Raw genomic sequence first — 27,086 nt, forward strand, 5'->3', positions numbered from 1 at the left:
TGTGAAGCAAGGATAAGAGAGATCTAATTTAGCAACCCAGTGGCCTACCTCTGTCACTTCCCAGGCATCTAACACTGGGCAAGCGCTCAACCTTTCTCAATCTCAGTCTTCTCATCTGGTAAAAATAGCACCTGCCCTTATAGGATTGTTTGGGGATAGAATGAGATAATCCACATAAAGACTGCAACACTGTGAGTGAATGCTAGCTGATATGTCTATCAACGTGATGACCCCAGATGCTACTGGGAGTAGCGGGAGAGTAGGCTATCCTCACAAATGCTTGTAAAATCATCATCTTGGGACGCTGTTGACCCTTGGATCACATTATTAATTATTAATCTTGGTCTAATGAGTCAGTGAGATGTCCTCTGAATCTCTGAACCTCTGTCCTATTACAGGTGCTGAGGCATACACTAGCCCCAGTCCTTCTGTGGACCCTGTGTTTTACACTTTGGATGGTACCACTGCCCCCTGGTGGCAGCATCTCCTTCCTGTAGGAAAGGTTTCCTAAGCAGAGGGACTGAACTGGCCTGAGCTCGCAGGGTCAGAATCAAACCTCCTGTCTTGTGAGAAACTGACCAAAGGCAGAGGTAGACATCTGGCCTCCAGCACAGCATCACTTCCACAGGAAGGGTTATCTGTGGACCTGAGTTCCAGGGAAAACTGAAGAGACATTAGAAACCCTTGGTCATGACCTCCATCTGTCCACCACTGAAACTTAAAGATACTAGAAAATAGTTCTTAGGTTAAGATGGCAAAGTAGGGTTTAGATCTGGAGAAGAAGGGGGTCAGAAGCAATGGGCATGAGCACTGTTGTGTGGGACCCTCCCCCCACCTTTCCAAAGTGCTCCTTTTAGAACACCTCTGGAAAAGGATGTTTCATTAACACTCATTTGACCTTGAAACTTCAGACCAGTATAAGCTGCTGCAGGTGGTCAATCTTGGTCGGGGAGGACACAGGGAGAGCCCTGGGCAGACCTGCACCAACACTGATTTCTGGGGAAGGTGTTTTTGTTTGTTTGTTTGTTTGTTTTTATCCACTAACACTTATTAGGCTTTACTAAATATTTTGAAATATTTAGATATGTAGAAGTGTGTAACATGATACATCTAAAAACTTTTTAAAATTGTGATATATATATATGTATATATATGCATATACATATATATGCATATATATATGCATATATATACATATATATATATATGCTTCATCATTTTGATCATTTTAAAGTGTAAATTCAGTGTACTAATTGTATTTGTCATGCTGTACAACCATCAGTATATCCATTCTTAAAACTTTCTTGTCACCCCAGATTGAAACTCTGTATGGTGAAGCATTAACTTTTTGGAGAATCTTTTCATTCAAGCTGAATGCATTCTTGGGAGAAGTAGCTGTTTATGCATTTCTTTCTTTTTTTTTTTTTAAGATTTTATTTATTTATTTGACAGAGAGAGAGATCATAAGTAGGCAGAGAAGCAGGCAGAGAGAGAGGGGGAAGCAGAGCAGAGAGCCCAGGGCGGGGCTCAATCCCAGTTCCCTGAGATCATGACCTGAGCTGAAGGCAGAGGCTTAACCCACTGAGCCACCCAGGCACCCCACTGTTTATGCATTTCGCTTTCTATCCAAGCTTAGGAAGGCATCTTCTCTCGGAGGCACGTGGGTGGCTCAGTCAGTTGAGTTTCTGACTCTTGGTTTCTGCTCAGGTCATGATCTCAGGGTTGTGGGACTGAGCCCTGTGTTAGGCTCCACACTGAGTGGGGAGTCTGCTCGTCCCTCTCCCTCCCTCCCTGCTCTTCCACTTGTTCATGCTCTCTCTCTTTTTCTCTCTCCCTCTCTCTTGAATAAATAAAATCTTAAAAAGAAAAGAGATACTCTCTCACCCTTTTAAATTTGTTTTAACTGACCCTAAAAGCTTATAATTCGTCTCAGTCTGGGTCAGTCCCTCAGTGGGGGTAGGGCGAGTGGGGAAAAATTCCCCCAAAATGGAGCGTTCCTGAGGATCGCTTCTGGCAAAAGAGGTGCCCAGTGCTGACAGAGGCTGAATCATGCCAGTCCTTCTTTTCCTGCCAGCTCCAGTGCTGCCCGGCAGGTAATAGCCTGGCCATATTTCGGTTCCTAGTTACCAGTGAGGCTAGTCACGCCTTGTGCATGACTAGCTTGAGGGCTGAGGTGATTGAGGTGGGGAGGCCCCTCTCCTTCTCTGACTGGACTTGAGTGCCTCAAAGTCAGAACCCTTGTCTTGTTTATCTTTTTTTTTTTCCCAGAGTGTAGCACTGGGCTGTCCAACCAGGAGACATTCCATCTTTGTTAGCTCTTGAATGAAACTGATCTCTCCTGTTAGCTCCTAAATACTCCAGCAAAGAAACTGTGAGGTGACCTCCAAAGACCAAACCACCCCTTACAGATACACCACATGACAATCTGACCTAGGCCAAAAGACAGAGGTTTGAGTGTCAGAGCACCAGCATCGGTTCACCCTTGGTCTTGGTCATGAGATATTTTGGCTTATACTTGCTGAGCATCTGCTTAGGCCAACAGCTCTGTGGTATGTGAAGAAGCCATAGTCCAGTGTAGATAGGGTCCATGATGCAGTCAGTAGATGGGACTTCTGTGCAGGACATTCTTTCTGCGCTGATATCACCACTCTGTTACAGAGCACCTCGTTGGCCAGTTTTGTCCCTCAGGCTTCACTGTAAGAAAATGGATATGAACTGTTCTTCTTGACTCTCACCTTGTTTGACTTCATGCCTCCAAAGGTTGGCTGAGGCATCCTGCCCGCTTCCTCTTTCCCTCCCTCTCCTCTCAGATGTCTGACCGTTTGCCCTAAACATTGTAAAGACTTAAGCCAGGAGGAATGTGGGATGAAGCCTTCAGGACAGCTAATTGTCTTTGTTTTGCATAATTCCATTTAAGCCTACAAACTAACATACCAGACAGACCTAGCCAGTGAGGTGATATCCCTGTCTGTTTGATGCCAGAACTTAACCACTTATTCCACTGTGCTCTTGAAATACAGGAGATAGGCACTCAGTTGTAGGTCTGTGCTCTTCCTACTGGGGTCTGAGATAAGGCGGTAGGGGGATAAAAGAGTGTGGGAACACAGGAATGACTCACCCAGGGGAGAGGGGTCAGATTGGGGAATGAGGCTGGGCTCTGCTCCTGGCTTACCTGTGGGTTGTTACCTCCAGACGGTTGAAGAAGAAGCTTTGATAAAGAATAACAACACCTGTAAGGACTTCCTCATTGAGGCCATGAAATACCATCTGCTCCCTCAGGATCAGAGGCTCTTGATTAAGAACCCAAGGACCAAGCCGAGGACTCCAGTCAGCCTTCCCAAGGTTAAGCCCCCAGCCCAGACAGTGCAGTTGCCAGGACTGTGTTCTGGGCAAGTGGCCTTCTGCTCCTACCCTCCAAGTCTTTCCTCATCCATGGCTGCCCTGCTTCTTGGTTGCACTTATGACCTTAAGAGATGGAGTCTGCTGGTTCCTTTTGAATCTGCTGGTACCTCTCTTTTCCATGGTATTCCTTTTCCTAAGAATTTCCAGGTAACTCCAGAGTCACCAGGGAGTTTTGAGAATAACTTAGAGCTTCTTCCTCTCACCTCTTTCTTGATCTAGGTTCTGTTTCTTTTGGAAGCAGAGGAGTGGCTGGTGTGGCTCCCAGTGATGGTCCTACCAGTCCTCTTTCTGGGCCCTTATTTGCATCAGAGTAGTTCTAGTCTGGTTTTTTCCTTTCACTGCTGAGTCCTGAACATTTAGGGTCGACAGATGTGTACTGGCTGCTTCCGTTCCTTGCAAGGCCTTTTCCCTCTCTGGTTCTCCTGTTCTTCATCTGCTGCATGAAAGTCCCTGCACTAGCTGGTTTCTGAGGCCTTCCCAGTTTGGCATTCCAGTAGGCTGTCTAGGAGCCTAAGGTCCTGACCTCTCAGGACAGGTCCCAGCCACCCCAGGAGGAAGGGAGCAGACTGGAGTGAGTTGTGCCGACTTATCCACTGCACAGCAGGCAGCCCCAGGGAAAGGTTTAGACCTTTGCTTTGTCCTCCTCCTCCTTTGTGGCTGGCTGCGCACTCCTTTCAGGCCGCTTCCAGAAAGGTTTTCAAAGTGCTAGAGGAGCATGTTGTCCAAGACCAGATGTTTGGATTCTCTGAGATCTGTTATTCCTCTCTCCACTCTGCTCTGTGACTCTGGGACATGGAGAATTTAGTGAGTGCGTTGTGAACGAAGGTGATATATATATCCCAGGTAAGAAGGCAGGCTGCTGACCTTTCCTGAGGGCTGTTTCTGTGTCAGGCAGTAAGCTGAGGGTCTCACACGTGTATCTTTTGTAATCCTCCTAACAGCCCTGCCTGGGGGAGGCAGGGATCCTAGCTCTACACAGAGGAGACTGGAGGTCAGAGAGATGGTGAAGCGACTTGCCCCAGGTCCACACAGCCACTGTAGTAGAACCCAGGTTTGAACTGAGTCTTTTACCCCCTCCAAACCTGTTCTGTGAACCCATACCATCCTGCACCTGGCTTCATCTTTGTAAACCTGAGCCTACATACATACCTACCTGTCTGCTTCCCGCTGCCTCGTGCGGGTCGGAAGGGGAAGTCGCAGTGCAAGGGCCTGGGTCCTGCTGTCCATTTGCCTTATTACATGTTGACACTTTGGTTTTATTTTACTGAAGTATTGCATTGAAACTACCCCATATTTTCCAAATGAAAATAACTTTAATTATAGAAATATATGCTCATTGTAGACTATTAAAAAGGTACTGCATTTTTGAGGTATAGTAAAAATTGCCTGTAACTGGTCCCCCCAGGGGCAATCACTGCTGTTCCCTTAGTGAGTTTTCTTCCAGACGTATCTCTGTGAGCCTGTTCATAAGTGGATAGAAATGTACCCTTTTAGGTAAATGGAATCTTGCTCCATAAATTGAAATCATTGTTTATCACCTACTCAACAGACTTTCATTGTTATCAGTATGAGTGAAATCAGATTTAAATTATAATAGGTACATGATATTTAATTATATTTATGTGCCATAATTTATTTAACTGCTCTCTGTGGATGGGCCTTCCAAAAATCTCAATTTTTTTATCTTATAAACATTTCTATGTCAAATATCCCTTAAAAGATGGCATCTTGTTTTAGTTTACATTTCTTTCATTGTGAGTGAGACTGATCTAGGCTTCCTAAGATTATGGCCCCTGTATTTGTCTTTGGGGGAATTTTCATGATGTCCTTTGCCTGTTTTTCTATTGGACTGTATATTTTTTATGAATGGTCTTTAAGGGCTCTTTTTATTTTGAAGAGGTTAGGCCTTTGGTATGTATTTCCAGCATTTTTTTCTTAGTTTGTATTTTGCCTCTAAACTTACTTAAAACATTTTTTTTGAATTCCCAAAAAGAATTTTAAGTAGTCAAATTGGTGTTTTTCTTTAGAGCTTAGGTTTTACAGTCTGCTTAGAAATGTTTTCTCTGCTCTGAGATATTAAAAAAAAAAAAAAAGACTCCCATGTTTTCTACAAGTACTTTAATGATTTCTGTTTTACATTCAAATCTTTGATGCACTTAGAATTTATTTTAGTGTAGGGAGTGAGGGCAAGAATCCGGCTTTATTTGTATGACAAATGATGAGCCATTTGCCCCAAAGTTATTTTATTGACTAATCTCCCTCCCCCGCCCCCATTAGTCTGAATACACCTTTATTAGGACCTAAATTTCCACAAGCTTGAATATTGGCATCTTGAGAATACTGATTCTGAGGTTCAGTGTTATTCTTTGTGGAGGAGGCTTCTTCTGTGCCAGGTTCTCGGCTGGCATTGTTGCCGGTCTTTGTGACATTGTTCTTTGGAAAAGGAGGTTCTTCTCTTCTATCAGGTTACTGACATCTTTTCCCAGGGAGTGGGTTCTGAAGCTAAGGAAATGGTGCAGAGCTGGTCCGGTTTCTCTGTGTGGAGACCATACCTAGTGACCTTTCCTTTTCTAGATTCCACATCTAGCTTTTACCACACATAATTCTAACAAGACTGTTTTAAAAATCAAAGCCAAGTTTGTGCCTGAGTCCCCACTCAGCCTACTGAGACCACCCCTCCCTTTCCAGGTCATGAGTCCGTGGTCGCGAAACACCCATCCCTCTTTCAGGATGCCACAGTGGTCCCTCTGTCATCTCTACTCCTTAGGAACCACTCTTTTCAGAATGAAAGTGTTTAGGTTCTAGGACACATAGACATCTGCAGGCAACCAGAACCAAGACTTCTTGTGAATGAATCTGTTGAAGGGATTTTAAAAAAAGACATCACTGCTCTTTGCCTCCTTGTCCCCCCAGCTTTAATCCTTGAATGGTTTAGGGTTTTGTTGTCCAACCTCCTTCTCAAATTCTACTCTGTCACCATTGTTGGGGCACTTAAATTATGAGGGGATCCCCAATGTGGGTTTGAGGAGTGGGGTATGCTGAGGGAAATTATCACTTTGAGTATTATCAGGTGGTACATTATCTCATTAAATCATTATAATATTAGGACATTACTCTTCAAATCCCTACTTTACTAAATTTACTCAGACAAGTTAAGTGACTTGCCCAGTTACATAGCTAGTAAGTGCAGAGCTGGGGTTTAAGCCAAGATCTGTTCCTCTCCAAAGTCTGTGCTTTTTCTCTTATACCAGATTGCCTCCCAGGGACAGGTTTTCAGGTTTTGGTGGCAGATGAAAAAGATCCTTTTATTTTTTTAATATCAAATCTCCTTTAACTGAACCCTGTAACATCCCATTCATCTCATGAAGAGATGCATTTCTAATACATTTACTCCCTTTTTATTTTCAAAGTCACACTTTATATTTTTTAGAGCAGTTTTAGGTTCATACCAAAATTGAGGGCCAGGTCGGGAGATTTCCCATATACCTTCTGCCCCTACACATGTACAGTTTTCCCCATTATCAATATCCCAGATTATTTTCTTGTAATTTCAGTTTTATTTATACACAATAAAATTCACTCTTTTTAGGGATACAATATGATGAATTTTGGCAAATGTATATCATTATTTAATTACCATCCTAATCAAAATACAGGAATATTTTAAGTACTGCACAAAAAATTCTCTTGTGCTGCTCTATAGTAAAGCCCCTTCTTCTACCCCTAAGTCTTGGCAACTACTGATCTGATTTCTGTCCTTACAGCTTTGTCTTTGCTAGGTTGTTATATAAATGAAATAATGCCATATGTAGCCTTTTGAGCTTGCCTTCTTTCTTTTAGCATAATGCTGTTGCGATTCATCTGTGCTGTTGCATGTATAAAGAGTTCATTCCTTTTCATCGCTGAGTAATATTCCATGGTATGGATGCACCATATTTTGTTTATCCATTTCACCTGTTGATGGACATTTGGGTGTCCATTTTTGGCTATTAAAAATAAAGCTGTTTGAACATTCACTTACAGATCCCTGTGTGGACTTATGTTTTAATTTCTCTTGGGTAAATACCTAGGAATAGGATTGCTGGGTTTTATGGTAAGTATATGTTTAACTTTATAAGAAATTGCTGAACTGTTTTTCAAGACAGCTGTACCTTTATGTATTTCCATTAGCAATGGATAAAAGTTCCACAGCCTTACCACTACTTGTATTACCTATTTAAAAATATTTTTGCCACTGTAGTAGGGATGTTGTGGTATCTCAGTGTGGTTTTAATTTACATTTCTCTAATAACTAATGATGTTGGACATCTTTTCATGTGCTTATTTACTGTCTCTGTATCTTCTCTGGTGAAGTCTGTTCAAATTTTCTTCCCTTTAAGAAATTTGGGTTATTTTATTCTTACTGATTTCTAAGAGTCCTTTGTATATTGTGGATGTAAGTCTGTTAGCAAAATTGTATTTTGCGAATATTTTTTCCCAACCTGTATCTTGTCTTTTTGTTTTCTTAAAAGTATCTTTGGGAGAGCAGAAGTTTTAAATTTTGTCAAATTTTTTTCTGTTATGATGGATATATTTTGTGTTTTATCTAAAGAAAATCTTGGCATAATCTAAGATCACCAAGGTTTTTCTACTACACTTTTTAAAGTTTTAAGTTTTACATTTGGGTCTATGATCTATTTTGAGATTTCTTTGTAATATGGTGTGTAATGTAAGGGTCAAGGTTTTGTATTTGAATGTCCAGTTTTTTCCACAGCATTTACTAGAAAGATTCTCCTTTTTCCATTGAGTGGATTTGGTATCTTTGTTGTAAATAATCGACTGCATATGTGTTGGTCTATATCCGGATACTCTTCTGTTCCTTTTATCTATTTGCCTGTCTTTATACAATACTATGTTGCTTTGATTACCAGCTCTATAGTAAGTCTTGAAATCAGGTAGTATGAGTCCTCCAGTTTTATTCTTCAGAATTGTTTTTCCTATTCTAGGTACTTTGCATGTTCATTTATCTTTTAGAATCAACTTGCCTATTTTTATGAAAAAGGCTTGGATAGGGATTGTGTTAAATTTTTAGGATCAATTAGGGGGGAATTCACATATTAACAATACAGTAGTCCCCTCTTGTCCTGGGAGGATATATTCCAAGACACCCAGTGGATGGCTGAAACCATGGATAGTACTAAACCCTATACATATTATTTTCTTCCTATACATGAATACTTCAGATAAACTTTATTTATTGAGCACAGTAAGAGATTAGTAGCAATAATTAGGGATAAAATAGAGTAATCATAAGAATATACTGTAATAAAAGTTACATATATACATGGTTTATTTCTTTGAAAATATCTTATTGTACTGACTCAACCTTTTTCTTGTGATGATGAGAGATGATAAAATACCTATTAGGTGAGATGAAGTGAGGTGAATGACATAGGCTGCTATTGACCTTCTGATCATGTGTCTGAAGGAGGATCATCTGCTCTGGATCAAGGTTGTTCATGGGTAACTGAAATGGTACAAAGCAAAGCCGTGGATAAGTTGGGGGTATCTTCTGTACTAATCTTCTGATCTACAATCACAGTGTATAGCTCTATTTATTTTTGTCGTCTTTAATTTCTCTTAGCAACATTTTTAGTTCTCAGTATATGGATCTTGCAGGTCTTTTGTTAGATTTATTCCCAAGTATTTCACAGTTTTTGAGGCTCTTATAAAAGTTTTCTTTCAAAGTCTAGTTTCTAATAGTTTAGTGCTACTATGTAGAAATACAGTTGATGAGAAAGACATTTAATGGAGGGGAGGTCAGGTTGGTGATGGCTTCATTGTTTTCTGAAAAGCAGGGGCAATAGTTCCAGAGGGTGACCATATGCCCTGGGCTGACACTTCAGGGAGGTATTCAGGGTTCTCTTCTAAGGTGTTACCTCCTTCATTAAACTATATGTTCCATGATGGCAGATGTTACTCATCTCTCTCCTTGGTACATAGCCTGGAGTCTGGCACAGGTTGGGCATTAGTTAAAGTTTTCATAAATGAAAGAGAGATATATATATACACATGTATATATCCTTCATGCATGACAACTTTTTAAAAAAGATTTTATTTTGAAGTAAACTCTACACCCAATGTGGAGCTCAGACTTACAACCCTGAGATGAAAAGTTACATGCCCTACCAGCTGAGCTAGCCAGGAGCCCTGAAAAGGATATTTTAAATTTTTTATTTATTTTTTCTTTTTATTTTAATATTTTGTTTATTTATTTGAGAGAGAGAGAGAATGACTGGGGGAGCAGCAGAGGGAGAGGGAAAGAATCTCAAGCAGACTCCACGCTGAGTAGAGAGCCCAACTCAGGGCTTGATCCCATGACCCTGAGATCATGACCTGAGACCAAACCAAGAGTTAGATGTTTAACCAACTGAGCCACCAGGTACCCCAAGAGATGTAATTCTAAAGAAGAAATAACCTCATAGAGATTTATTACCGACCTTTTCGATCACCCCTAGTTGTTTTCTAATTCTTTCAGTATTTATACTTGTTTTTGCATGGATGTAGTGAGGATTTATCCCCTACTTCATATTCTCCTTTGATCACTAATGTAGATTGACCCTAGGACATTTGGCTCAGCCCACAGGTCCACTATCAAATGAATCTGGTTGTTCTTCCTGGGGAGTTAGGTGGTGAAGAATTTAGATGAAAAAAAAAATCACACCCTCAGTAAAGTAATAAACCATCATGTATGCATTAACTTACTAATTTATTAATTCACTCATTCACCATACTTCTATTGAGAAGTCACTGATTGCCAGGCGCTGGGCTTGGTGCTAGAGCCACAGAACCTCATGAGAACTGGTCCCTTCCCCACAGTGCTCCAGACTTGGGAAGGGAGACAGATGACAGAGGACAATTAGAGTGGACCAAGTAAGTGGCACAGTGGAGGTACGGACAGGACACTCAGGGAGCATGGAGAGGGGTAAAGGCTTAGAGAAAGCTTTCTGCCGGAGCTGACGCCTGAGCAATCTCCAAGGTCAAAGGGATATCTCTGAGAGTGAACATCCAGAAACTGGTTTACATGACTGCAGGAGAGGAGGGCTAGCTCACCACCTTGGGTGACCACTTATAGAGTAAGTTGTACTTGGTACTCTGTTCCTTCCTTGGGTTACTGTCCTTATCACCCAAGGATAATTTTAGGATCATTTAAATAGGATTTCCTTATGTTTTAGACAAAGCACTTTACGTACATTATTTTATCCTCGTAACAACTCTGGAAGTTCTAATGTTGGAAGAAACTCCATGTTGGAGATTCAGTGGGATGGACTGACTTGCCCAGGGCTCCACAACTAAGTGTCCCTGTGAGGACTTGGATCCAGGTTTGCAAATCCAGGTCTTTTGATCTCAGGTCAGGTCTTGATCTCAGGGCATGAGTTCAAGTCCCATGAATTCAAGCTCCATGCTGGGTGTGGAGCTTACTTTAAAAAATATATAAATATAAATATAAATATGTATATCTCCAAATAAGTAGAGGAAGAGAAGTAGGGAGATAATTGGACTAGTTGAAGGAACAGCGACAGGAATTGGAAGGGCAGGCTAGTATTTTGGGCTTTCATGAATTCAATCCAGATAGGGTTTTCTGACAGAGCACACTTTGAGAAACACAGCAGTGGCAAGAGATTTGAACTGTCTTCAGCAATTCTCAGCAGCGAACCTGTTCGCCAGCCAAGCCCGCTCCCTGAAAGAAATAAGACTCTGCCTGGAGATAGCTGTAGGGGCTAATGAGAGTGTTTTTTCCTGAGCCATATATGCACAGATCATACTGACACATTCAAGCCGGAACAGCTAATAGCATCATCTGGGCTCCCACACATTCACCACCCAGCACTTCCCTGATTCTGGGTTGCCATGGACAACCAGAGGCTGTCTCCCAGTCTCTCAAAACACTCCTACGTTACCCTCTTCCACAGATGGCAGCAGAGAAATGAGGTGCCAGCAAGATGCAAATGAACCTTTGGAGATGTACTGAGCCTGGCACTTTTCACTGTCATTTCAGTTCAAGTGACATCTCTATTCAACTCTTTAAAAATGACACTGAAAAGCGATTTGGGCCAGAGGTAGGCGACTTCCTCCTGAGCTGGGCTGTCCTGCTTTCAGTAGATGGCATTGGAAACAAGGCTCCTGGCAGGCTGGGTAGGGTGACTTCTTAGTTGGGCAGGCCCCTGGGTGGGCACTGCTCCTCTTCCGTTGTGATCCTTCAGATGGATCCAGAGCACACCAGGAAAACACCCTGGGGTCCTGAAAAAGCCCCATGATCACCCTGGAATTAGTGGTACTCACTCAGCTCGTTACAGTCTTTCACTTATGGGGAGTCTATATTTTAACAACTGCTTTAAACAATAGTCATGATGCTGGTGTCGACTGAATAATAGAAGCTAACATTTCGTGTGAGCTCTGTGCTACGTGCTTGGTGTCCTTGAAGACTCCTGACACCCATGAGAGAAACATGCTATTATCCTGATAATACAGGTAATGAAAGTGGGTTTGGCAAGATTAAATGTCTTGGCCACGGTCATACAGCTGTGTGGTGACTGGGCTGATAGCTGAGCCCAGATGTGTCTGACTCCCAAGTCCATATTCCCACTCCTCCTTCCTTCCCTGGGTCTGGCTCTCACATTGCTGGTTTTCCACCTCCCACTATGTCTGCACTTTGGCTGTCAGTTCTTGCCTCGAGCACCTGTTGCTCAGGAACCTGCTGGGACAAGTCTTCTGCCTCGACCTCGACATGCTCCTTCGGATGAATTGGTGTTAGCCCTGCGGCCCCACGCACCAGGGTAAGAGAGACTCTCGCTTCCTGCCCTGGCCCGAGGGACCGACTGGCTGGGCCTGCCTTCTGCCCAGTTCACCGGTCATGGAAGAGAGTTTGGACACACCCTCCACTCTTGCCTGATGAAAAAAAGTTTACAGAGCCCAGGTCATTCCTCTCACCATAGTGAAGAGTCTAATGACTCAGAGGTGAGGGTCATGACTGACAGGTGAGCCAGAAAGCTTTGCTTTATTCCCCTATTGCATCTGTCCCTGACTGGTCTCGGGTACCGCGGACCTCATGGCTCTCACACAGAGAGGTCATTGTACTGTGACTCCCACGCCTTTGCTTCCCTAGGCGCAATGCTGGAGTCTAAATCTTCCATGGAGGGAGATAGACTTACATATTTATTTTAAAACCACCTTGTTAGTCTGGGAGTGAAATTTCCTTCCTAAGGAATCAGGTAGTCTTTCCATGGTCTCACTAAATCTCCCTACAATAAATGGCCATTTGACTTTCCAAAATGAGAGTGTTTCCCTTGGGGCTTTTGCCACCCATAGTTGAGTCTGGCTCACCTGTGATCTGTCAACTGGAGTTCTCCATCCACCAGAGCTTCTGCAGCTTTCAACACCGTAGCTCTTGAGACTTGGGGTTAGGACCCTGTGGTGGGCCGCCAGACTGCCAAGTGCACTGCAGTTCTTGAACAGGAGTAAATTATGTTTGGTGTAACATAACCGTTAGCCCAGAACCAGTTCTTTATTGTGATGCCAGTATGACACCTGGTAGTTCTTACTCAGAGTTACCTTAAGGGACGCCTGTTAAAAGTGGCGATCATTAAAATGATTGGATTCAGTAATTTCCATTATTGGCATGATAAGTTTTTAGTAAATTGGGACTTAAGGGTGTGGGGGAAAGAAAGAAATATGCCTATGAAACATCCTGGGCCTGAATTTTTCTGGAAATGTAAAATGAGGGCTTGCAGGAGAGAATGTGTCTAAGTGTCTTCGTGCCCTGACATCTCATGGTCTTCCGAAGTAGCTAGAGGTTTATAATTTCAAAGATGTCATGCATGTAGACTTGAGGGAGTACTCCTTTTTGTCTAATTGGTTGCTAAGATCAGGTATCTATGGAAACAGCCATCCCTTAGTATTCAAGATAGGAAATTTGTTTCTTTTACTCTGCACAGTTATGCAACGAGTATAGTGTTCCTTGTGTGATGGCTTCTTGCAAGGCCTTTCATAGAAATTGGATTTCTTAGGCCTGTGAAAGAAGCAGAAAATACACCTTCTCCTCCCCCTGCCTTGAGCTACCTCCACATCCTCAGAAACCAGTGGTCCTACCCCCCACAAAATCTTATAATTACTCTTCCCAGATCATTGTGCACGTTTTGAACATTAAAAGCCGTGTCTCAACAGTGCCTTTATGAGCTCCAAAGCAAGTTTACTTTCGAAACATTGTTCTGTATTACTCTTGTCTTTCTACTCAGGTTTTACCTTACCATTGAAGTGTTTGCATTTGTTTCTGTGTGACTGAAAATTCTCAGAGATGAGTACTGGATTTTCTCCAGTATGACTATACCTCCATACTCCTATCATAAGATGGTTTCTGGGGCATGGTGAGGTTCCTTGAAAGCTTTGTTTATTTTATTTAATTTCCTTTCATTTTATTTTTTAAAACTTTATTTTTTAAAATTTTACTTACAGAAGAAGCCCCTTAACTTGTACAAAGAATAAGCAATTTTTCTTCTGGTGGTTGAATGAAAAGATGGGAAAAGTCTTTTTCTCATTTTATGTATTTTTTTCCTCTCAAATTGTAGAATTGTTATCTGGTGCCCAACATATCCTAACCCCAGAAAGTGACATTCTGGACTGTGTATATTCTTCCATTTAACTCTGTATTTTTTTGTTTGGCTTTTTGCATATGCTACTAACCATTCATTTCTTCCTTATTCCAAATATCTGAGTCTTCCTTTTACCTGGCACTGTTAGGCCCTAAGGTTATCTTGGTGACTGAGGCAGATACACTTTCTGTCCCGGCAAGGTTCACCATCTCACCAGGGAGACAAGGTAGCCAGGCAGTTACAACACAGTGTGGGGCAGTTTTAATGAGAGAACCCAGGGTATGTGTGATCTCAGAGAAGGGACAGTAACTCAGATGTGAGAGCAGAGAGGTCCGCTTGGAGGAGGTGATACTTGGTCAACTAAGACCTGAAAAACAAGCATGTGTTAGAACAGAGGGATCCAGACAGGGGGAAGGATGTTTCATGGAGAGGGTACAGAGGCTGTGGAGTACCTGAGGTCATTGCAGAAAAAACTAGAACCTGGTTTTGTTCTTACTGAGTCCCCAAAACCAGATACCATAGAAAATTTTTACAGTATTGTGCCTTCATTTTAGCCTTACCAGCTCAAAACCAGGACAGTGCACATTTGAGGCATGTTTAGGAATGTGCGGCAAGTCCCTGGGCCCCAGAGGAGTAAGGTGTGCATTGTCTGAGTTTGCCAAGGGGCTGTGTCTATTAACATCCCCCTCAAACTGTTCATGGATACTTGTCTAAGCAAAGAATTACAGAAAGGAAGTAGTGTCGAATTCAGCTTTTTCTCTGAAAAGGCCACTCCTGGCACAGGACAGCAGACCCTCTGAGCTGTGCCACGGGGAGCCAAAAGTGGAATGTTTATTTCCAGAAACAGTTGCAGTAGCTTTAAGCTTGTCCTGGGGTCCTTTGGAATGTTCCAGAAGTCAGAACTGACTTCTGAGTTTTTGAACATCGGATACCCACATTTGACCACAGATGGCTGTGACCACTCATGTGGGCAGTGGGTGAGCCTGGTTCTCGAATCTTGGGGCATAAATGGTGGATGAGCAGTAGTTGTTGGCCCTGGTTCTGCCTCCTGGGGTAGATGCTGGTCACCTGAGGCACTCCTGTGAACTCACATAGATACTGCTCTCCCCAAACATTTGTTGTGGAGAAGTGAAAGTACCATGGTCATTCATAATGGCAGAAATTATTAATGGAACATCAGCAAATCCCTGCAGTCCAAGGGTGAAATCAGTAGTTATCAAAGTACGACTCTTGGAACAGCAGCATCAGCTTCAACCAGGAACTTGTTAGGGATGCCCATTCTCTGTGCCACTCCAGACCTGCTGAATCAGCACCTCTGGCAGGGGTCTGGTAATTTGTGTCTTAACCACCCGTGAGGTGATTCTGATGCACACTGAAGCCTGAGAACCATTGGAGTAAATAATACAAGCTACAGGTAAAGAGAATGTCCTGAGGCTCCTACTGATGGGCTGCCTGTGATTTCTACTCCTTTCTTGTCACATAAGAAGGCATCTTGGAATGCCAGTGAGCATGACGTCCTTATGGGGACAACCGTGAATTTGCACAAGTTTATTAAAATGTGTACACTGTTGTTAACTTGGCTACTTTATTCTTTTTTTTTTTTAAAGATTTTATTTATTTATTTGACAGACAGAGATCACAAGTAGGCAGAGAGGCAGGCAGAGAGGAGGAAGCAGGCTCCCCACAGAGCAGAGAGCCCGATGTGGGGCTCGATCCCAGGACCTGAGATCATGACCTGAGCCGAAGGCAGCGGCTCAACCCACCGAGCCACCCAGGCGCCCCACCTGTGACAAAAGTCACAGCAACAGGGATACCACAGTTAAATGCTATTGTTCTTTTATATACGTGCAGCAGTGGTTTTCATTCTTTCTTTTTCTGACAATACCCTACAATAAGAATTATGTCTAAATTGTTATCCAGGAGACACCTACATGTGTGTATAACCCCAACAAATGTTTCATGAAGTAACACCCTTATTGTACTTTCTGTGCTGCTCTATTTAAAGTTTGCTGGTTGCAAGGCATAAAATTCATTTCATGACCCACTCATGAAATGTGACTTGCAGTTTGAAAAACATGGGTATAGTGAGTTGTCTTTGTGGGGACCCTGTCTCTAGAGCAGGAGACAGATGAGGCTGCCTTCACCTCCAAGTCAGGTAGACTTGGTTTTTGGTTTCTGTTCTGCCGCTCTCTGCTGTGTGACCTTGGGCAATTTACTTGTGTTCTCTGAGCTTTAATTTCCTCGTCTGTCAATTTGGATAATTTCTCCCTCACAGGGTTATGGTGATACGTAAGTGATAACACTTCACACGGTGACCGGCAGTGTTAGCTACTGTCATACTTGTGGGAACAGTATTGCTAGTACAATTTTTCAGAAAATCAGCAGTTACATACATTTTTGGGGTCACTTCTCCAAAGTTGTCTTTCACAGTTTTGCCCCAAGCTTTAATGAATAAGTGCTCCCTGTAGTCTGTGTATTCAGAAATACTTCTGAAGTAATTTTCTTTTAAAAACATACCCAAATTCTGTATTGTATTCCAAGATTCAAGTTTTGATATATATTTGGAATATTTTGTTTTGATACAAAATTTCATCCCCCTAGCCCAAATCCTTGAGGTCAGCAAGATTGTAGATCATGCCCTGAGTATCTACACGTACCACCAGCATAGCCCAGAGCATAGGTATATAGTAAGTGTAGACCTCATGATGGTGTTTCTGTGGCAAGATGTCCTTGCCGACTTTCTTGAATCGTCCTGTTTGTTGGTGATTTGGGGGTAGCATCTCCATGTATGTAACTCTGTAAGGTGGCATGTCAGGTCGTGGACCCCAGGCAGTTGGCATGTGCAAGGACCAGGGATTGATCACACAAATATCCATTAGCTGGGGAGACCCAGCTAATGTCTGTTTGTCTTTCTGGAGGTCATGATTGTGGTTGGTGGCCAGGCCCCCAAGGCGATCCGCAGCGTGGAATGCTATGACTTCGAAGAGGACCGGTGGGACCAGATCGCTGAGCTTCCCTCCAGGAGATGCAGAGCAGGTGAGCGGCACCATCTGTCATCTCGCAGCCTGCCTTTCCCCAGCTTGTCTCCGCTTACTGCCGGAAATCCTCCCTTGCTTCTTGTTTCCACAAACATCTGTGCATTACAGATTCTCTTCTTCCTTCTCCACTTGCCCAATTTCTGGCTGCCCCTTCTGGGTTTGATTCTTACATGTGTAGGGACTTCACGCCAGGTCAAGTATTTGCTTGAATCACACAACATTGGAAAAACGTATATGAATAGAAATCCACTGAGCCCCATGATGACTTCCGGTTCTGTGAAGTTAGAGATCACTGTCCGTGGTGACTTATTCATGGGACTGTCTGGCTCCCCCATTGTCATTCAACGTCACTGCACGAGCCATCAGCCACTTGAGATGAACTCATTTTCTTGGTTTCCTGTGCCTCAGGTGTGGTGTTCATGGCTGGTCACGTGTATGCTGTGGGCGGGTTTAATGGCTCGCTGCGCGTGCGGACAGTGGATGTGTATGATGGCGTGAAGGATCAGTGGACGTCCATTGCCAGCATGCAGGAGCGCCGGAGCACTCTGGGTGCAGCCGTGCTCAATGACCTGCTCTATGCCGTGGGGGGCTTTGATGGCAGTACTGGTAGGTCTGGGATGTGGCCCCCACTCCTCCCAGCCTGGGACAAGCCCTCAGTGCAACCCTGGTTTGCTCAGCCAGTTCTTGGGCCAACCTTCTGTCCATCCATAGCTCCTTCCTTAGTAGCATACTCCTTCTACCTCATCTACCTTCCTTGCCAGAGCCAGGCCTTCCTACACACAGAATACATAACTGCCCACATGCTATCATTTCTAGGACTCTGGGAAGGATCCTGCACTCAGAAGAGGTCCTTTTCTCCTCTCTATTGTTTGGGAACCCATTTTTTCAAGACAAGACTTAGAAAGAGAACATACTCAGCTTCAGGGCATCTAAGGACTGTCTGAAGCCTCTGCTGGATGCACCAGGGAGCTGGGGTTCAGCCATGGGAGAGACCTGGCTCAGGCCCTTCCATCTTTGTCCATCGCCCTTTTACTGCCCCGCAAAGCTTTGCCTGATTGTGCCACCACAGGGAAGTCCCCTTGCTCCTGGCTTCTAGGTCACTTTAGAGTTCAAATCAGAAACTACAAATATACATGGACTTGGAGAGATTATCTCATCTCTCCTGTACCTCCAGGTGAAAGTCTCTGTGGACACTAACTCTGTTACACTGAAATCCCCCCCAGGGATGTGGAAAACAGGTTTTTTTTTGGTTTGTTTTAAAGATTTTATTTATTTGACAGAGATCACAAGTAGGCAGAGAGGCAGGCAGAGAGAGAGGGGGGAGCAGGCTCCCTGCAGAGCAGAGAGCCTGATGCGGGGCTCGATAATAGGACCCTGAGATCATGACCTGAGCTGAAGGCAGAAGCTTTAACCCACTAAGCCACCCAGGCGCCTCGAAAACAATATTTTTTGACTTCTGTGAATTTTCATTTGTGTCTTTACCACTTGGTACAGTCTTTCCCTCACTCATAAAATTCCAGGGTGTGCAGGCCCTCCAGGGGCTGCCTCTGGTGGGTAGGACCTGAGTAATAAAGAGAAAAAAAGGGAGTGGATTGTTTCTTTTGGAAATTGCTCTCAGCCGCAAGTAGGAAACCTCACTAAACTGTGGCTGAAACAATTGAGAGATACTGTTTTACCCACGGGACAGGGAGTTGGGAATTTGGCAGTTGCTCACTTCATCCGCTTGCTCAAGAATATTGGGGCCAGGTTCTTTGAGTGTCCCTTGGCTGTACCCTCCGGATCAGAAGGTGTCTGTTACAGCTCCGTCCAGCTACATTTGTATTCTGGGTAGCAGAAAGCAGGTTGGTTTTGGCACCTGTATCAGAAAAACAAAGGCTATTTCAGAAATGCCCATGAGACTTCTACTTGGGCCTCGTTGACTGGGTCATCCCTTTAGGGGTTCTGGGAAGGTAAGTGTTGAGCTTTCTAGCTTCTAATGTAGAGGAAGAGAAGGCAAAAGAAGGTGTTCAGTGAGGCAAGCTCAGATTTTCCCTCAGTTCTGTAGGTGTAACAGTTTACATTCACAGGACAGTCGTGTTGTACCCCTGTGTCCTCTCTTGACCCTCCCTGAGTCAGACCTCAGTGGACATCTCAGGTAGACTCAATGTAGATGTGCTGCAGGGAGGTGCCCCAGCCCGCACAGTGAGGGAGACGTGGTGCTCAGCCACACATGTGGGTTTCTCACCCTTTCCCCAGCCTCGCTTTGGCATACTGGGTGATACCTCACACTGTAGAAATCTCACGAGTCTCTTGTCTCCCAGGCCTAGCGTCCGTGGAAGCCTACAGTTACAAGACCAACGAGTGGTTCTTCGTGGCCCCAATGAACACGCGGCGGAGCAGCGTGGGTGTGGGTGTCGTGGAGGGTAAGGAATGGCAGAGGGTGGTGGCTCATCCATGCCCTAGCCCCCGGGTCAGGTCCCGGTGCCCTGGCTCTGCTCCTCCCATCAGAGCTCTGAGGCAGGTACTACCATCTTGATGGAACAGGTGGGGAAGGTTGAGGTGCAGAGAGCTGCAGTTATGGGCTCAAGGCCAGCTGTGCTAGGAAGAGTAAGAGGAGCCTAAGGGGAAACGCAGGGCTGTCCCTTTGGCTGCTTGTCTACGGTTCTGTCATAGGTTGAGGAATGTAGATTCAGCATATAACCTAGGAGTATACTGGGGTGGGGTAAGAGTTCATTTTGTTTAATTTTGTCCTCCTCTGCCTTTGTTGACCATTAACACATTAGCAGAGCTTTGAGTGGGTGGGCATTTCTTCCCAGGTCTGATTACTGTCACTGCAGGTCAGGTGGGTGGGTGGTGGAGTCCTGCTATCATCAGAAAGCTTGTGTGGGTGAGGCGGGTGGGAAGGATGAGGTCTGGGGCACAGTTAGGGCTCTGTAGTCTATAATGCGCTCTTTTATATGCACATTTTGTTCCCCAAATCCTTTTGAAGGAGGTAGGTGGAGCTTAGATGTTCTCCATTCTCCACATAGGGCAATGGAGTGTCAGAGCGGGGCACTTGATGGGCCCATTAGTCGAGAGCACAGCCAGTCCTTGAGCCCAGGTCTTCTGACCCAACTCAATGCTTTTTCCATTATGCTACAGTCTTCCAGACCGTTAGCCAATGCTAATAGGGAGTTTTATAAATACATGTGAATTTAATGTATTCAAGCATAGTGTATGATTTGAACTAAAATGTTATCCTTTGTAGGACAACACTGATTTGTTAGCTTGTCCTGGAAGAGGGAATTTAGCTAGAATATCTGTGCATTTAGACTTGCATGCAGACATTCTCTCTCTCTCTCTCTGTCTCCCTCTCTCCCTCATGTTCGCCCCCAGGAGCACACGTACTTGCTTTAGGGAGAGCGTAATGTGCAGTGATTAGACATTAGCAGGAATATTCTTTTCTCTAACTGCGTATCTTGGTTTGTACCAGTATTACATAAGTTTCCACTTAAAAGTACACCACCCTAACATACTAAATAAGTCATCTTGGGGAGCACAAGGATTTTGTCCTCCTCTCAAGATAAATTGTTTTTTTGCAATCTCATCCATCCTCCTGGTGGAACAAACTGATTTGTCTGCCAAATGTAAGTGCTTTGTCTAGCCACCTTCCCATTTCCCCCCTTGTTCCTTAGCCAGGAATATCAAACAATAGAGTAGGGGTTAAAAATAGCAAGTCCCTGTTAATAGACTCAAGGAGAAACTTTGAGTGGGTATTTTTTTTAGCTGACGCAAGGTTGAGGAGGTTGGTGGGGGTTTGAGAATTTGCTTCCATGATGGTGCTTTGAAATACTCCCCTTGACAAGGGCTCCTCAGAGCATGTTATGTATGTGGAGGGAGTACTGTTTTGTTGTGTGCCTGTTGACACAGAGGGTAGCCTGGCAACGTGTTGATCTTGTCCACCCTGACAATGAAGCTCTTTAGCAAGGGTTTACCTGGGACAGCAGAGGGTTGTTCTCACAGCTCTGATGAGGAGCGTTTCACGGGGCCTCTGCTTGCCTGTGGCCTGGTAGATACAGCTCTCCATGTTGTCACAGTACTCTCCTCCCTCTCCCTGTCTCCTGCCATGGTTGCCCAGTCTCAGTGACTCTGGGGTTGTCCTCGGGAGCTTCTCGTCTCCTCTATACCCCAGGCCTTCCTCCCCCTGGCCCCGAGTGACTTGGGCTTTGGTGGGTGGTAGGCAGCTGGGTGGGCCGTGGTTGTGTCCTGGCCTGCATATGTTACAGAAACAGCCTGGACCCTGGGAGAGCTTCTGGATCAGGCATTTTTCTTCTAGCTCAGGTGAGGGCAGAACTGGGGAGGAGGTATCCCTTTCTTTTAGAAGGTCCACTGGAAAGGGGCAGAAAACAAAACCAGCTTCAATGATAGAGGAAGAAATAATTTTACATATGATACAGAAATAGTCGTGATGTATAGCACAGTTTTGAGCCTCTTTCTAACTTAAAAGAATTCCAGTCTTCGAAATAATAGTTGTACTTTTGTTATCTCTCCCTTACTAAAGCACATTGTGACCAAAAAACCCTCTTTTAATTAGTAACTATTAAGTGCATTTGCATTGGGTGGTGGTTATTTAGTCTACAGCTAAGGTTTAAGATCTTTGTCATCACTCTCTCATTCCCCATCAGTCTGTGCCCACAGGTGTGGTAGGACTTCCCCTGCCCCCACCCCAACACATGGAGAGGGAGAGAGAGGGACGGAGAGATAGCAGACCTACCATATTTCTGTTCTGGGAGAACTCTAATGCCAATTTCCTGCCCCTTGTCTAGCCTCACGCCCAGCCCCAGGCAGAAATGATCCTTTTGGGTAGCAGCTTATGGTATGTTTATTTTAAAAGTGGGTAGTGGTGCTTCAGGGATCTTGTGCATGGCTCCAAGATCACAAGAGAGGAAGTAGATGAATTCCAGCTATCCCAGCCTGGAGTGCACACAGAGCAGTCCACCCACATGGTCCATTTGCGGTGTTGTAGACAGAGCACACAACTGATGGTGAAGACAGGCTTTGAGTTCTCACTGAAGAATACTTTCCCATCTTTGTTTTGTCTGTTGTTGTGAGCCTTCAGCCAAAAAGTCAAGCTGCCTGCCTGGAGCTGGGACCCTCAAGCTTTCTGTGTCTTTGTCCCCCTACTTTGGAGAAGTAATGTAACTCATGTATCGTGCTAGCAAGAGTAGGCCAATTCCCTTTGGAGCCAGGGCATAGCTTTGCAGGGGTTATTTAGGGTGCTTATTTAGAAAGATGCTCAGTACTGGTTCAGGGAGCCTCACAGCTCACAAGGAAGTAAAAGGCAGAGATGTGAAGCAGGCTTAGTCTGGTTTGTGGTCTGTCCGGAGGAAAGGGGCCCTGCACTCTGATGGAGGTAGAGGGGCCCCTGTGGGTTAAAGATGGCGTTTCAGCCACTGCCTCTGTTCCAGGGAAGCTGTATGCTGTCGGGGGTTACGATGGGGCTTCCCGCCAGTGCCTGAGTACCGTGGAGCAGTACAACCCGGCAACCAATGAGTGGACGTATGTGGCGGACATGAGCACGCGCCGCAGTGGCGCAGGTACGGAGGGGTGGGCTGGGGAGGGGCAGGGCACGGGCTTTGTCTGGTCCACTTTCACGCGGGCCTGGACCCCAGCAGGTGCACAGTCTACCTTATCTTACGTTCCCTTCCCAGTCTGTTCTCTAGACTGTGAGCTTTGTTGTTTGTTTTTTTGAGACCATTCATAAATGAAGATCATACGATATTTTCTTTGTTGGACTTACTTCACTGAGTATAATGCCTTCAAGGCCTTTCTTTTTCTTTTCTTTTCTTTCTTTCTTTCTTTCTTTTTTTTTTTTTTAAGATTTTATTTATTTATTTGACAGACAGAGATCACAAGCAGGCAGAGAGGCAGGCAGGGAGAGAGAGGGGGAAGCAGGCTCGCCACTGAGCAGAGAGCCCGATGCGGGGCTCAGTCCTAGGACCCTGGGATCATGACCTGAGCCGAAGGCAGAGACTTTAACCCACTGAGCCACCCAGGCTACCCTCTTTTCTTTCTTTCTTTCTTTTTTTTTTAAAGATTTTATTTATTTGTTTGATGAGAGCGAGATCACAAGGAGGCAGAGAAAAAGGCAGAGGGGGAGGGGGTAGCAGGCTCTCCATTGAGCAGAAAGCCCGATGCAGGTCTCGATCCCAGGACCCTGAGATCATGACCTGAGCTGAAGGCAGAGGCTTAACCCACTGAGCCACCCAGGCGCCCCAAGGCCTTTCTTTTTTATATACTTTTTTCTCTTTTGTATTTTTGAAGATCAAGTTGTGATCTCACTTTATAGTACCAAACATGTGACCACTTCCTCAGCAGTCCTTAGAAATTATGCCGTTTTAATATTAAAAAATCTTTGTGTGCTTACTGGTTAGAGAAGAAAAAAAGGTGTATGGTTCCATTTAAGAAGCATTTGTGTTTGGAATGCTATTTTTAGTGGGCTTGTTTCTGCTGATTCTGACCAGTTGGCCCTTCCTGAGCAGAACGTGAAGCAAATGCCTGAAAGGACACCTGTGCTTCAGTGCCGGGTCTGCTCGAACTTGCCTTTTGACCTTGGGCATGTCCCTTCCCCCTTTCTGGCCTCCATTTCCTCAGATGTGAAACGAGTAGGTTGGAGTAGACATTCCTTTGGGGCCAGTGCAATTCACACATCTCTTGTCTCCTCTCCCTTCATAGAGCTCTTTTGGTAATTGTGGTGTATAGAGGCTTGGTAGAGTTGTCTTGGTACCTCCTAGGAATCCTCTGTGACTTTAGGTGTGAGATCAAGTTCAAAGCTCAAGGATGTAGGGACAGCTCAGGAGGAGTGGGGCAGCCCCGAGACAGGGGGCTGCTTCTAGGAACATCTCAAGGAGAAAGCATGGAGGGGCAGCCCCATGTGGAGCCCCCGACCTCCCTCATCTGCCTTAGATCTTCTTCTGGAGGTGGACCTCTCTGTCTCTCCAGGCTGCCCAGGGGTTATTGCTGTGTGGAACTTTCTTGAGCTGCTCTGCACTTTTACCTGGGCTAGCGGCCCTCGACAGTGGCATCTCTCCTGCCTGTGTCCATGGGTGAACTCAGTTTAGGGGACGCTCTTTCTCTTAAAGGTGGACTCTCTACTCACCTTACTGTCAGAGCCCTGGTGTCAGGCTCCCGAATCAGCTTTCGTTTTGTGCTTTGTGTCCCTAAAGATTTGGGAAAGCTGCACCTCTGGAGTGGAGAACCCACATACTTGTGATGGTGGGTGTTCTTTGGTGGCCGAAGACTCAGAGACTGAGGCCTCTGGCTGCCTCTGGGCCTTTGAAGGGCCAGGAGCTGCTGTGGCTCAGGGTATGGGTCTGTGTGAACATTTGTGCAAGGGCAGGAGGGGGCCCCAGGGCCTGGAACAATGCTTGCTTCTTCAAATAGAGCATGAGCCCTGCTAGCAGATGGTTGGGGGGTAAAGAGTTCATCTCTGGGAGTCAGGCTGAGCTAGGTCCTGCTAAGCATGGAAGAGGGGCATATGAGGCTGCTTTGGAACATACTGAACAGTATTAAACCTGGGTCTGTTAGAGACCCGGGGGTCTGTTAGCTAGCCGTTGTTGATGCAACACCACCATCTGCTGTTAGTTTTGGGCAACTGTGAGGAACTGCGAGCACAGCTGCGTCATTGCTAGGTGGGATTTTACGTATTGCGTCATTCAAACAATAAACCCAGTACCCCCAGGCACAGGGAAACAGATGTGGTAAGACAGATAAGGTCCTTGTCCCTGGGAAGCTTACATCCTAGAAATCGAGGGCTCGGGTCTCAGGCTTGGCTGCACATCCCAGTCACCCGGTGTCCTTGTTCTGATTCCCAGCCAGAGTTTCTAGGAAGGAGGCCCCAGAATCGCTTTTTTCAACATCTCCCCACCAGATTGAGATGCAGCCTGTTGTGGGGCAGGGTAGTCTGTGGGCCCCTGGAGCTCCCTGTGCAGTCCAGTTTCCTCGCTTTGCAGGTGGGAGAACTGAGGCCCAGAAAGGGCAAGTTAGAGACTCTGGTCCAGACCCCACGAGTCCTGGCCTCCAGGTCAGGGGATCCTGTGCCACCCTCCTGCCTGCTGGCTTTTATTCCCATGACTTGCATGGAAAGATTTTAAAAGGTTATTCTTTTTTTGTCTTTTTTTTTTTTTAAATATTTTATTTATTTATTTGACAGAGAGAGATAGCGAGAGCAGGAACACAGGTGGGGGAGTGGGAGAGGGAGAAGCAGGCTTCTCAAGGAGCAGGGATTCCCAGTGCGGGGCTCAATCCCAGGACCCCAGGATCATGACCCAAGCCGAAGGCAGGCACCCAACAACCGAGCCACCCAGCTGCTCCTTAATAAAAGCCTGTCCATGATGCCACTCTGGGAGTCAGCTCTGGCTTCTCAGCATGGGGCGTGTGGAATGCTGCTCCCCTCTCTGGGAGCTCAGAGGAGAGCATGCAGCAGAAAGAATGGGTCTTGCTTGCCAGCGGGGCAGTCTGCGTGGTAATGACGTTACCGCAGCGGCTACGCAGCTCGTTTCCGAGTTGCAGTCTTTCTCCGCAACCAGCCTAATAGAAGGCTGTGGAATCGGAGTGAAACAGCATTGTAGGAAAATGTGGCCACACAGATAGCCCAAAGGGAGGCCAACTTTGACCCTCTGGAAATAACTACTCCTGAAGTTTTGGAGGGTGCCTTTCAGTCTTTTTTTTTTTTTTTTTTTTGCCTTTTTTTCTGTTTTTCTTTGCATGTGAACTCTCCCCTCCCCATTTTATACCACATACATACACACATATATGTTATGTATGTATGTATATTTACATTTCTTAAACGGAGGGATTTTTGCTTTATCTGTTGGGGATTCTCAGGTTGACAGGCTTAGGCAGGCAGGGCGTCCGTCATTCTGTGTGTTTTACAGATGAGGGCACTTGAGGTCTGGGGGAACAAAGCAGCACTCCCCCAGGCCACCCTGCTGATGATAGCTGCACAGGACCGGACGCCAGGCCTCCTGGTTTCCAGTCGTGGTTGCCAGCCAGAGGCTGGGACGCTGTGCTCTGCTTTTCAGGGGTCGGGGTGCTCAGTGGCCAGCTGTATGCCACCGGCGGTCATGACGGGCCCCTGGTGAGGAAGAGCGTTGAAGTTTATGATCCTGGAACAAACACCTGGAAGCAGGTGGCAGATATGAATATGTGCCGGCGTAATGCAGGTAACGAGACTGCTCTCTCCTTCTGCCCTTGGGGGTGTGGGTGCAAACAGTAGCTGTTAGACACAGGCAGAGGGACAGAACCTGGCCCAAGCTTATACCTCAAACAGGAGTATCCATTCGCCAGATCAGTGCTGAGCTAGCAGAGGGGAGAGCTGGGGAACACAGCCGCTAGCCACAGGGTCTGCCTGCTTAGATGCAAGGGGCTGATGACTTTCGCTGTACACGCTAGGACACAGACTCCATCAAAGCCCCTGGCCCACAGGCTCTGTTGGGTAGCTAGGCACGGTGCTGTGTGGGCATGGCCGGTCAGTGACACTTGGTTCTATGTTCTTGGCCTGTACCTGGCTCTGAGAACCTCTCACTTCCCACCTGAAACCCATCTCCTTCTTCCTACGGGTTGCCAGGGCCCTAATTCATTGTCCAGTGGGAGTACTTCCCATATTCCTTGCTCTGTAGCTCCTGTCTCTCTGTCTCCTCCCCGTTTGCCTTCCTGTGGGAATGATCTATCTTAGAGTGTTTAGATTTTTGTTCTGAGAGCCTGACCTCCCTATTAAACTCTTTGCTTTAACAGCTTTATCTTGTGGATCGTGTCCTATGTTGGTATATCTTATTTTATGCCTCTTTACTCTAGGAAAGTGTTGGCTTAGCTTCCCAGACTGGAAAGGCAAACAGGTAACTTTCAGGCAGATTTTTTTCCTTTCTACTCAAATTACCTGTTTGCTAAACTCATTTGTAGGTCACATGTTGAAAGTGTAAACAGAAGGGAGTTTATTAATTTGCCCACTGCCTGAGCCTGCTATGATAAAACTTGGCATTTGGCCTTAAGCCCTGTAAGC

General features: G+C 45.3%; 1 protein-coding gene across 6 annotated transcripts in view; it reads left to right on the forward strand.

Annotated features, from left to right (window-relative positions):
* The window catches only part of KLHL3 (kelch like family member 3), a 259,558-nt gene that overhangs the window by 222,397 nt on the left and 10,075 nt on the right, over positions 1 to 27,086 (forward strand). For all 6 annotated transcript variants that reach the window (XM_032336624.1, XM_032336626.1, XM_032336629.1 and 3 more), the window contains 6 exons: positions 3,193 to 3,342; positions 16,949 to 17,066; positions 17,477 to 17,674; positions 19,369 to 19,470; positions 22,495 to 22,623; positions 26,110 to 26,250. In XM_032336624.1, the coding sequence (XP_032192515.1) occupies positions 3,193 to 3,342; positions 16,949 to 17,066; positions 17,477 to 17,674; positions 19,369 to 19,470; positions 22,495 to 22,623; positions 26,110 to 26,250 (838 nt within the window). The remainder of the gene's footprint in view (positions 1 to 3,192; positions 3,343 to 16,948; positions 17,067 to 17,476; positions 17,675 to 19,368; positions 19,471 to 22,494; positions 22,624 to 26,109; positions 26,251 to 27,086) is intronic.

This window comes from Mustela erminea, chromosome 3, assembly GCF_009829155.1.
Source record: "Mustela erminea isolate mMusErm1 chromosome 3, mMusErm1.Pri, whole genome shotgun sequence".
In the NCBI taxonomy this organism is placed as follows: domain Eukaryota; kingdom Metazoa; phylum Chordata; class Mammalia; order Carnivora; family Mustelidae; genus Mustela; species Mustela erminea.